Below are 12,705 nucleotides of genomic sequence, written 5' to 3' on the forward strand. Positions count from 1 at the left end.
TTGGATTTTGTTCCAAACACCAGGAGGCATGGGGGGGGGGTGGTCCCTCTCCCGACTAGACTCAGAGTCTGGCTTGGGGGGCCTCGCTCTGCGTGCTGCCATGGCTGGTGAGTGCGGCCAGGGAAGGGGGCAGGCAGGGTGTGATGGTGAGTGTCTGGGAGGTGTGTGTGGGGTGCTGGGCTGCCTGTCATTAGGACTACTCTCTGAGTAACTGCTCACCAAAGTGAGTAAGAGAGTCACGGTCTGGCCCAGATTTTGCTGAAACTAGGTCAGATGAGAATACAATGAACTGTATTGTATGTACTGAAATGTACAAATGATACAGGTCATAAAGTCTTATAAAAACCATCCACTCACACACACCCAGGCGAGACGAACATTGGTATGGAAAGGATGATTTGCGTTCAGAGTCACTGATTATTCTGACCAGGATATGGCATCCCACTTCATGATGGTAAATTCTGAAGGTTTAAAATAACTTTAGCCACAACAAATAACACACCAAAGCTTTAATGCAAACCTGTATTTGATTCAAATTCACAGTAGTTTACATTCTGAACCACAGTGCATACCGTAGGACAAACTACAGTGGGAACGTAATAACATGTAAGAAGCACAGAGACTGCGCAGTTCTTTTCAGTGGCTAGCTATCTAGCTAACGGTCTTCAGCCGAAAACCCCACCTGAAATGGCAATGGCAAGGGAGGAGCCAACTACCAAAAAACACAAAAGACAGTGCAGATATAGGACAGAATGGGAAGCCACTTACACCTGGATTCGGAAATCCTATGAGTGTGAGTCATAAAGTCAAAAGTAAAAAGCCTTTTGTAAAGCATGCAGGAAGGAATTTACCATTTGCCATGGCGGTGAGTCTGATGTTAAGCATCATGCTGAATCAAAAAATCATGGACAAAACACCCACACTCACAAGAGCAATACCCTGGTCTCACATTTTTTCAGCAAGCCAAATGAATCCTTCAAGATAACAAGGTTATCGCTACTGAGCTAACTCAAGTTTACCATACCGTAGACCATCAACACTCCTATCGCTCGTGTGACTGTGAACTTAAACTGGTACCTACCTTGTATCCAGATTCAACGATTGCAAAGCACGTTAGCTGTGGCCCGACTAAAGCGGAGGCATTGGTCAAAAATGTGCTGTCCCCACTCTCAACAGAATTTTTAAAAGACCTCAGCAAGCCAGGTGGTCCCTATCTCTCAGTTGCCACAGATGCATCTAACAAGGGCAATGTGAAAACTTTCCCCTTATCACTGAGATACTGGACACCTGAACATGGGGTCCAAGATAAACTGTTAGACTTCTATGAACAAAGCTAAGAGACTGCAGAGGCAATAAGCAATACATTACTTGAAAAACTTGCAACACTCAAACTAGACCTAAACAAAGTGTCTTCCTATTGTGCTGATAATGCAAACATGAATTATGGAAAGGGACAATCGGTGTACCAGAATTTAAAAAAACAAAATGAAAATATCTTGCCAGCAAACTGCCCTGCCCATGTTGTGCACAACACCGTGAAACATGGTAGCAATATCCTACAAGTTGACCTTGAGACTCTAGTGATTAAGATGTTCAATCATTTCAGCAGCTCTGCTAAGAGAATAGCAGCATTGAAGGATATATTTGACTTCGTGGCTATGGAGTATGCCACTTTACTGCGCCATGTTCCGACGCGCTGGTTGAGTCTTTTCCCAGCTGTAAACAGGCTTGTAAATATGTGGCAGGCTGTTAAGTGCTACTCTGTTTCTCTGGGCAGTGAGAAGTGTCCAAAATTTCTGTGGATGCTGTTCTCGGACAGGGAAAATGGTGAACAAGGTGAGGGGCCTAGCAAAGTTGAGGTTCATCTGTTTTTCCTTCAGAATGTCCTGAAAATTTTCAATGATACTGTGCTCTGTTTGGAAAATGAGAGTATGACAGCATGTGAACTGAAGAACAGGAGTACTTGTGGCACCTTAGAGACTAACAAATTTATTAGAGCATAAGCTTTCGTGGACTACAGCCCACTTCTTCGGATGCATATAGAATGGAACATATAATGAGGAGATATATATACACACATACAGAGAGCATAAACAGGTGGGAGTTGTCTTACCAACTCTGAGAGGCCAATTAATTAAGAGAAAAAAAACTTTTGAAGTGATAATCAAGCTAGCCGAGTACAGACAGTGTGATAAGAAGTGTGAGAGTACTTACAAGGGGAGATAGAGTCAACGTTTGTAATGGCTCAGCCATTCCCAGTCCTTATTCAAACCGGAGTTGATTGTGTCTAGTTTGCATATCAATTCTAGCTCTGCAGTCTCTCTTTGGAGTCTGTTTTTGAAGTTTTTCTGTTGTAATATAGCCACCCGCAGGTCTGTCACTGAATGACCAGACAGGTTAAAGTGTTCTCCCACTGGTTTTTGAGTATTTTGATTCCTGATGTCAGATTTGTGTCCATTAATTCTTTTGCGTAGAGACTGTCCGGTTTGGCCAATGTACATGGCAGAGGGGCATTGCTGGCACATGATGGCATATATCACATTGGTAGATGTGCAGGTGAACGAGCCCCTGATGGTATGGCTGATGTGATTAGGTCCTATGATGATGTCACTTGAATAGATATGTGGACAGAGTTGGCATCGGGGTTTGTTACAAGGATAGGTTCCTGGGTTAGTGGTTTTGTTCAGTGATGTGTGGTTGCTGGTGAGTATTTGCTTTAGGTTGGGGGGTTGTCTGTAAGCGAGGACAGGTCTGTCTCCCAAGATCTGTGAGAGTAAAGGATCATATTTCAGGATAGGTTGTAGATCTCTGATGATGCGCTGGAGAGGTTTTAGTTGGGGGCTGAAGGTGACAGCTAGTGGTGTTCTGTTATTTTCTTTGTTGGGCCTGTCTTGTAGGAGGTGACTTCTGGGTACTCGTCTGGCTCTGTCAATCTGTTTTTTCACTTCAGCAGGTGGGTATTGTAGTTTTAAGAATGCTTGATAGAGATCTTGTAGGTGCTTGTCTCTATCCGAGGGATTGGAGCAAATGCGGTTATATCTTAGAGCTTGGCTGTAGACAATGGATCGTGTGGTGTGTCCTGGATGGAAGCTGGAGGCATGTAGGTAAGTGTAGCGGTCAGTAGGTTTCTGGTATAGGGTGGTATTGATGTGACCATCGCTTATTAGCACAGTAGTGTCCAGGAAATGGACCGCTTGTGTGGATTGATCTAGGCTGAGGTTGATGGTGGGATGGAAATTATTGAAATCATGGTGAAATTCCTCAAGGGCTTCTTTTCCATGGGTCCAGATGATGAAGATGTCATCAATGTAGCGCAAGTAGAGTAGGGGCGTTAGGGGACGAGAGCTAAGGAAGCGTTGTTCTAAGTCAGCCATAAAAATGTTGGCATATTGTGGGGCCATGCGGGTACCCATAGCAGTGCCGCTGACTTGAAGGTATATATTGTCCCCAAATGTGAAATAGTTGTGGGTGAGGACAAAATCACAAAGTTCAGCCACCAGGTTAGCTGTGACATTATCAGGGATACTGTTCCTGATAGCTTGTAGTCCATCTTTGTGTGGAATATTGGTGTAGAGGGTTTCTACGTCCATAGTGGCCAGGATGGTGTTTTCTGGAAGATCACCGATGGATTGTAGTTTCCTCAGGAAGTCAGTGGTGTCTCGAAGATAGCTGGGAGTGCTGGTAGCGTAGGGTCTTAGGACAGAGTCTACATAACCAGACAAGCCTGATGTTAGGGTGCCAATGCCTGAGATGATGGGGCATCCAGGATATCCAGGTTTATGGATCTTGGGTAGCAAATAGAATACCCCTGGTCGGGGTTCTAGGCATGTGTCTGTACGGATTTGTTCCTGTGCTTTGTCAGGGAGTTTTTTTAGCAGATGGTGTAGTTTCTTTAGGTAATCCTCAGTGGGATCAGAGGATAATGGCCTGTAGAATGTGGTGTTAGAGAGCTGTCTAGCAGCCTCCTGGTCATATTCCAATTTATTCATGATGACGACAGCACCTCCTTTGTCAGCCTTTTTGATTATGATGTCAGGGTTGTTTCTGAGGCTGTAGATGGCGTTGTGTTCAGCATGGCTGAGGTTATGTGGCAAGTGATGTTGCTTTTCCACAATTTCAGCCTTTGCACGTCGACGGAAGCAATCTATGTAGAAATCCAGTCTGTTGTTTCGACCGTCCGGAGGAGTCCATGCAGAATCCTTTTTTTTGTAGTGCTGGTAGGGAGGATTCTGTGGGTTAGTATGCTGTTCAGAGGTATGTTGGAAATATTCTTTGAGTCGGAGACGTCGAAAGTAGGATTCTAGGTCACCGCAGAACTGTATCATATTCATGGGTCTGGAGGGACAAAAGGAGAGGCCCCGAGATAGGACAGACTCTTCTGCTGGGCTAAGAGTATAGCTGGAAAGATTAACAATATTGCTGGGTGGATTAAGGGAACTACTGTTGTGGCTGCTTGTGGCATGTAGCAGTTTAGATAGTTTAGTGTCCTTTTTCCTTTGTAGAGAGGCAAAGTTTGTCTTGTAAATGGCTTGTCTAGTTTTTGTAAAGTCTATCCATGAGGAAGTTTGGGAATGGCTGAGCCATTACAAACGTTGACTCTATCTCCCCTTGTAAGTACTCTCACACTTCTTATCACACTGTCTGTACTCGGCTAGCTTGATTATCACTTCAAAAGGTTTTTTTCTCTTAATTAATTGGCCTCTCAGAGTTGGTAAGACAACTCCCACCTGTTTATGCTCTCTGTATGTGTGTATATATATCTCCTCATTATATGTTCCATTCTATATGCATCCGAAGAAGTGGGCTGTAGTCCACGAAAGCTTATGCTCTAATAAATTTGTTAGTCTCTAAGGTGCCACAAGTACTCCTGTTCTTCTTTTTGCGGATACAGACTAACACGGCTGTTACTCTGAAACTTAGCATGTGAACTGTATGCCATAATGAATACTCTGAGAATTAAACTTCAGCAACAGAAAAATGACATATTCTTTGGCTCCAAAGTTGAAAGTGCATTAACTGAGATGCTGCCTGTCACTGCTGCATGTCTCCAGAAAGACTTCACGAAATTTTACAACGTGTCAATCCTATATTTGGAGAAATGGTTTGGTTTTTATTTTTTTTTTCAACAGTTGGCTACTTGTTCAATACCCAGTGCTTGAACATCAAAGTTAATAGGGTATTTGTATTCAACGATCTGTCTGCAGCTGTGACAGCTGTAAACCTTCAGAAAACAGTGGATCTTGATCAGCTCTATCATGAGTACTGTATCATCAGACATCAACTCCAAGTTGGAGCCTGGAAACTATTCATTTGGGGAACTCTGGTCGCAAGTGCTGAGAAACAAGGACAGTAGCACTGAATTCCTGAACATGGCAAAGCTGGTGTCATACGTGCTCAGTATACCCGTAAGCAACGCATACTCAGAACATGTATTTTCAATCATGAAAGGTGCATGGAGTGATGTCCAGAATCGAAGCAGCATAGACTTGGCGCGGAGTGAAACCCTTGTCAAAATGAATTTCCAGATGAGTTGCAAGGACTTCTACAGCTTTGTGATTGCCCAGAAGCAAGTTATGGCTATGGCAAAGTCAGCCAAAAAGTGCTAGACTCCTGGCATATCTGAGAGAGATGCAAATTGGGAAGTTGATTTATTGACTGAATAAAAAACCCAGCCATTTACCCCTGTTTGTTTAGTGTACAAATAAATCTGTATGTTTAAATATGCATTACGACTAAGTCTATAATTTAGACTCACTGATTCCAGGCCTCTGTGATGTAGTTTGCTTCAGCTGTCAGTGGCTGGGGCAGAAGGCAGGACTGGGGGCCTCCCCTCTGTGACTGCGGCTGGAGCTAGAGCTAGAACCGGGACCCTTCACTCCCCTGCCCTGCAACTGGATCTGACTTTGAAACCAGAATCCTGCGCCCCTGGCCCTGTGGCTTCTACTGGCGGCTGAGCTGGGCCATGAGTCCTTGCCCTGTGGCTTGTGGTGCGGGCTGCAGCAGGGGACGTACAACCCCTCTTGCAGCTTCCTAGGGCCCCCTGTCATGGCTCTGGTCAGAGCTGTGCACCTGTGCCTTTCGTCGTCGTCTTTCTCTCTCCCCGCCCTCCCCCATTTCCGAATGTGTCCTGATATTTCACTTTTGCGATGTGGTCACCCTAATTAGCAGTCACACACCCCTCAACTCCATTTCTGGGAGAGCAGTCATCCATCCATTTCTGTGCTCCACTGGGCTGTGGGGCAAGGGGGACTGCAAGTTGGGATTCCTGGCTCTGGGAGGGATGTGGGGTCTAGTGGGGAGAGCAGGTAGGGCTGGGAGTCTGGATTCTTGAGTTCTATTCCTGGCTCTAGGAGGTGAGTAGGGGTCTAGTGGCTAAAGCACGGGGCCTGGGAGTCAGGGCTACTGGGTTTTATTCCCAGATGTGTCTGGGGAGGAGGGTCTAATGGGTAGAGCGGGGGCGACTGGGAGTCAGGATTCTTGGGTTCTATAGCCAGCTCTGGGAATAGAGTGAAATGGGGTCTGGGGGGTTAGCGACGCATAGCGGGGACTTGGCGACAAGGCTCTTGGGTTCTGTTCCCATCTCTACAAGGGGTTTATAATCTAGCAGTGGAAATGGGAGGGACTGAGAGTCTGGATTTCTGGACTCTATTGCCTATTTGGGGAGGAAGTAGTATAGCCTAGTGCAGGGGTCAGCAGCCTTTCAGAAGTGGTGGGCTGAGTCTTCATTTATTCACTCTAATGTAAGGTTTCGTGTGCCAGTGATACATTCTAATGTTTTTAGAAGGTCTCTTTCTATAAGTCTCTAAGATAATACTAAATTATTGTTGTATGTAAAGTAAATAATGTTTTTAAAATGTTTAAGAAGCTTCAATTAAAATTAAATTAAAATGCAGAGCCTCCCGGACCAGTGGCCAGGACCCAGGCAATGTGAGTGCCACTGAAAGTCAGCTCGCGTTCCACCTTCGGCACACGTGCCATAGGTTGCCTACCCCTGGTCTAGTGATCAGAGCAGGGGATTGGAAATTGAGCTGCTTGGGTTTTGTTCCAAACACCGGAAGGAGTGTTAGCTTGTGGTTAGAATAGTAGTAGAGTATTGATAGCTGGGAGTCTTGGATTCTGTTCCCAACTCTGGGAGGGGAGTGCGGTCTAGTGGTGAGGGGGAGGGGACGCTGTGAGTCAGGACTCTTGGGATCTATCCTTAGCTCTGCCACTGACTTTCCATTCATAACCTCGGTCATGTTGCTCTGTGCCTTACTTTGTTATTATGTAGCATGGGTACAATAATACTCACCTAACTACCATGAGGGTGTGAGGCTTGGTTAAGCAATATGCAAAAAGCCCTTTGAGAGCACAGAGAAGAGCAGAGTATGATTGTATGGGATGGCTGTGTTCCCCCCAGCACCCCAGAGACTGAGGATGTAACCAGAACCAGGGTCTGTACTTGAACCCTGAGCCTAGCTTCCAAAGAATGCAGAACCTGCCTTCAAGAAGAACACTGCCAACTGCAACAGAAACTGTTTATTTGTGACAGCATTTCACATAGGTATTTTCTTTGTACAGTAAATAGATGCTTTTGCCCCAGTTCTAGGTGGAGTTTAAACCCTACATGGATCGGGATGAGCCACATTTTGATCCTGTTAACTGGATTTTTTTTTAAACTTGAAAATGTGCATTTTATTAACACAAAGCATGGGGACAAGGTTGGATTTGAGAATCTGTCTCCAAGGCAGCTGAGTTAGGGTCTGTCTATGCTGCAGTCAGAGGCTGCAATTGCAACTGGAGCAGACATACCCCAGCTCGTTTTCATCTCACTAGCTTGGCTCCCAGAACAGTGAAGCTGCAGCAGCACATGTTTCAGCATGGGCTAGTCCTGTGACTAATGACCCAGGGGTCCAGACAGGCTTGTACAGCCTGTGCTGAAGTATTGCTCTGGTACCTGAGCTAGCGCAAGTAAAGCTAGCTCAGGTATGACTGCTCAAGCTGTAGTCACCCCTTCAGTCGTGATTTATACTGGTGTAATTGAGTGGTCTGGTGGTTCAAACTAGGCATCAGGATTCTTGGGTTCCATTCCCAGTTCTGTGAGGGGAGTAGGGTCTAGTTGTTAGAGCTGTAGGGGCTGAGAATCAGGACTCCTGGGTTTGGTTACCAGTTCTGACACACTAGACTCCATTCCTTCCAGAGCAGCAGGAATGAGGGTCAGGACTTCTGAGTTCTGTTCCCAGCTCTGGCTGGAGAATACTGTTCAATGGTTAGAGAAAATGGGTCTCGGAGTCAGGACTCCCGGCTTCCATTCCCAGCTCTGGACTGGGAGGGCAGGTTAGAGTGTGTTTGTGTTTGCGGGGGGCGGTTGGGAGTCGCACTCCCAACTCTAAGGGAAGTGAAATGTAGTGGGCTAGGGCAGGGGAAGCTGAGAATCAGGACTTCTGGATTCCCTTCCCTGTTTTCAAAACTGAACAAAGGAAATATCCTTTCTGACATGATGGTGTTAGACTGTGGAACTCACTGATACAGGTAGGGTGACCAGACAGCAAGTGTGAAAAATCGGGATGGGGGTGGGGGGTAATAGGAGCCTTTATAAGAAAAAGACCCAAAAATCGGGACGTACAACCCTACCCCAGTCTGACTGACCATGGATGGGGTCATGTGATCGATGGTGATAGGCCTGGCTCCTCGTCTCGCCTACCCGATGATCCTGGGTTGGGACTGGCCAGACTTCCCGGGAGTCCTCCGCTCCAATGCCGATGAGAGGCCCGCAACTATCCCAGTACTGAAAGGGAGCGTCCCTGAGACCCAGTCAGATTGGGAGCAGGCACCAGACCCCAACTGACTGGAAGAAGAGCCCGAGGACTCCCCTCCAGAAGCTGTTGCTGAACCTCTGCTTCACAGAGACTTTTGTCATGACCAAAGGGCTGATCCCACCTTCAGTCACGCTTACAAGCAACTAGCCATGGTCGATGGGGCTGTAATTGACCTGCACCGGGTGAAGCAGTGGCCACACTTGGAACTACGACAGGATCGGCTCTATCGGGTCGAACGGGACCCGCGCACTGGAGAACCCCAGAGCCAACTACTTGTGCCTCAATGTCACCGGCGGGCAGTAATGAAACTTGCTCATGACATCCCTGCTGCCGAGAAGACTCTCACCCGGACACTGACACGTTTCTTCTGGCCCGGCATGCATCAGGAAGTAAGGAACTATTGTAACTCCTGCCCAGAGTGCCAGTTAGCCGCACCCCCGTGGACACCCAAGGCCCCGTTGGTCCCCATGCCCATGGTAGAAATGCCCTTCGAATGCGTGGCCATGGAGCTGGTGGGGCCCCTCCCGAAAAGCACCGCGGGATTTCAGTATGTGTTGGTCCTAGTAGATTATGCTACCCATTTCCCTCAGGTGGTACCACTGCAGAGCATTACCGCCCAAACCATTGCGGGTGAGCTTGTAAAAGTCTTTGCTCGGGTAGGCCTGCCCCAGGAGATTCTCATGGACCAGGGCACCAACTTTACCTCCCAACTGCTGCGGCGCATGTGTAGGCTCCTGGGAATCAAGCAGTTGCGCACCTCTATCTACCATCCACAAACCGACGGTTTGGTTGAACGGTTTAACTGTACTCTAAAAGATATGTTGCGCAAATTCCCCCCAGAGGAGCTACACCAATGGGACCAGCTACTCCTGCTTTTGCTTCTGGCGATCCAGGAGGTGCCCTAGACCTCTACAAAGTTTTCCCCTTTTGAGTTGTTGTGTGGCTGCCGCCCACAGGTGTTCCTCGACCCGATGTGCGAAAACTGGGAACAAGCTCCATCACCAACCCAGGGCCTCTTGAAGTATGTCCTTCAGCTCCAGGAATGCCTCACTCAGGCCGGGAAAACTTAAGGGCTGCCCAGGCTGCTCAAGCATGAACCTATAACCGAGACACGCAGAGCCACGACTTTAAACCTGGGGACCAGGTCCTGCTTCTCCTGCCCTCAAGTGAGTCCAAGCTACTGGCCCACTGGCAGGGCCCCTACGAGGTCAACCAACTGGACCGACGTAAGAAAACCCAGTGGTACCATGTCCACCTCCTGAAGCCCTGGCGGGAGCGCGAGGGCTTATTAATTAACCCTTACCCGCTGGAGCCAGAACTGGGCCCCTATGCCGCCCTAACCCAAGACTCTGAGGGGCCCCAGCTCGCAGAGACCCTCACGGATGAACAACACAAGCAAGTCCGGTGCCTCCTGCAGGCGTTCCCGCGAACCTTCACCAGCCAGCCGGGTTACACAACCCTGGTTTATCATACCATTCAGACAGAACATGGGGTAGTGATCCGAGACACGACCAGGCCCTTGCCGCACCGCATGCGGCAGATCGTCGAGGAAGAGGTACAAGCCATGCTAGAACTAGGCGTAATTGAACCCTCACAGAGTGAATGGTGTAGTCCGATAGTGCTAGTACCCAAGCCTGACGGCACACGGCACTTCTGCATCGACTTCTGACGTGTCAACACCATATCCAAATTTGACACGTATCCTATGCCGCGTGTAGATGAGCTGCTTGGCCGGTTAGGGGAGGCTCGTTTCCTCACCACACTTGACCTTGGCAAGGGCTACTGGCAGATCCCCTTCACCCCACTTCAAGGGAAGAGACCGCATTTGCCACCCCAACAGGTCTGTACCAATTCACCCGGATGCCCTTCGGCCTCCATGGGGCCACAGCCACGTTTCAGTGGCTGATGGACCGTGTCCTCCAACCCCATCGAGACTATGCAGCTGCCTACCTGGACGATGTGGTCATCTACAGCCGCCACTGGGAGCATGATTTGGTACGGGTAGCTCCTGTCCAGAGATCCCTGTGGACCGCCGGGCTGACAGCCCACCCCAAAAAAATGCCGCATTGGATGGCAAGAGACTACTTATCTGGGCTACACCATAGGGAACGGACAAGTGAAGCCCCTCGTGGGAAAAGTCCAGGCCCTGGCGGCCTGCCCTCCTCCCACCACAAAGCATCGGGTGCGACAGTTCTTGGGCCTTCCTGGCTATTATCAGCATTTCATTCCCCATTTTGCATCTATTGCCACCTCTTTGACCGGCCTTTTAACCAAGGACAGCCCTCGACGTGTGGTTTGGACCCCAGAATGTGAAGACGCCTTTCAGGAACTCAAAAAGAGTCTCTGCTGGGAACCGGTCCTCTACAGCCCAAATTTCAACTGAGTCTTCATCTTCCAAATGGATGCCTCGGAGGTAGGACTGGGTGCCATCCTGTCCCAAGAAATCAATGGGGAAGACCATCCGGTCTCATAACAGCCGGAAATTGTTTCCGCGCAAGAAGAACTACGCGGTGGTGGAGAAGGAGGCCCTTGCAGTGTAACGGGCCTGTGATGCCCTACGTTACTACCTTCTTGGAGCCCCGTTCACTTTAGTCATCGACCACGCCCTGTTTCAGTGGATGAACAAAATGAAAGACATTAATATGAGAATACAGCATTGGAACCTGGTGCTCCAGCCCTATGCCTTTACGGTTCGCCATAGGGCAGGCAAGGACCACGCTAATGCTGACTTCCAGTCCTGCCTGGGGGGTATGGAAGAGTCTGGCCCCGACAAGTGGGAGCCAGACTTAAGGGTGTGTGTGTGTAGCGAGGCGGTCTGGCTCCCCGCCGCCCCGGAGGGGGACGAGCCTCTCTGGACACCAAAGTGGGCGGACCCAGCAAACCTTGCGCCCGCCCCTCAGAGGTCAGAGGCAGGACAGGAAGTATGAAAGTCCAACCCCAAAGCTCACTTGGGTCTCAGGCACTGGAGCGACCAGACGCTTGTGGCATAGCTCCCGGTGGGGAGACCACGGCGATCGGTGGCCGACCCGAGGACTGGCCAGACCAGGCAACACCTGATGCTAGTCCGAGCCCAGAGACGCTGCCAAGCCTATTGCTCGCCCATTAACCCGAGGAACTGCCAGGCCTACCGTGCCAGTTACCCCGAGGAGCTGCCAAGCCTACCGCTCGCCAGCTATCCTGAGTAGCCCATGGTGTGTGACCCTGTGGAGGATGCCGTCCGGACCCATGTACCTCTAGAGCAGGAGATAGGAAGTAGCCCGGGGGCAGCCGACCCGAGTCTGGCTGCAACACTGCCAGAGCCAATGTCAGTGTGTTGCGGTCAGGATCCCCACTGACACAGCAGTGAGTCTTCTGCCGCTGCTAGGGCCCCGCACTGGGATGCAGTGGAGTGGGTGACAGTCTCCCCCTCTCCCTGGCTGCTAAGAGCCAGGAGCCTGGGGTTTGCTGTTGAACCTGTTTGCTCAGCCCCTGCTTGAGGGCCTAAGCTAGTGCCAGTTTGTTGCCCCGCCCTGACCCAGGGCCTGGGCTTGCCAATACCGAACCTGTTTGCTCAGCCCCTGCCTGAGGGCCTGAGCTAGTGATTGTTTGCTGCACAGCCAAGCTAATTCCCCAACACACCTGACCAAAGTAGCGAGGCAATCTGGCTCTCCGCCGCCCCGGAGGGGGGACGAGCCCGGCCAACCAGCCTACATGACCCCATCGAAGTTGTGGGTCACATCACTGATCTTGGCTCTGCAGGAGAAACATTTGACTATCCTTTTTCAACAGGTGGTTCGCAGAATCTGCCCACTGGCTGGTTCTGGCAGGTAAAGCTGACAGAGCAGTGAAGGTGCTCCAAAGGGTCGCCAGAGTGAATGGGAAATGGGAAGAAGGGGAGAAGATTACCACAGAGGTAAAGAGACCCAAT

General features: G+C 49.4%; 1 protein-coding gene across 1 annotated transcript in view; it reads left to right on the forward strand.

Annotated features, from left to right (window-relative positions):
- The window catches only part of LOC128840299 (uncharacterized), a 32,311-nt gene that overhangs the window by 16,431 nt on the left and 3,175 nt on the right, over positions 1–12,705 (forward strand). The window contains 6 exon segments of the mRNA XM_054034128.1: positions 8,887–9,454; positions 9,755–9,819; positions 9,966–10,353; positions 10,698–10,793; positions 11,240–11,334; positions 12,567–12,690. Of these exon segments, the coding sequence (XP_053890103.1) occupies positions 8,887–9,454; positions 9,755–9,819; positions 9,966–10,353; positions 10,698–10,793; positions 11,240–11,334; positions 12,567–12,690 (1,336 nt within the window).

Source organism: Malaclemys terrapin, chromosome 7 (genome assembly GCF_027887155.1).
Source record: "Malaclemys terrapin pileata isolate rMalTer1 chromosome 7, rMalTer1.hap1, whole genome shotgun sequence".
Taxonomy (NCBI): domain Eukaryota; kingdom Metazoa; phylum Chordata; order Testudines; family Emydidae; genus Malaclemys; species Malaclemys terrapin.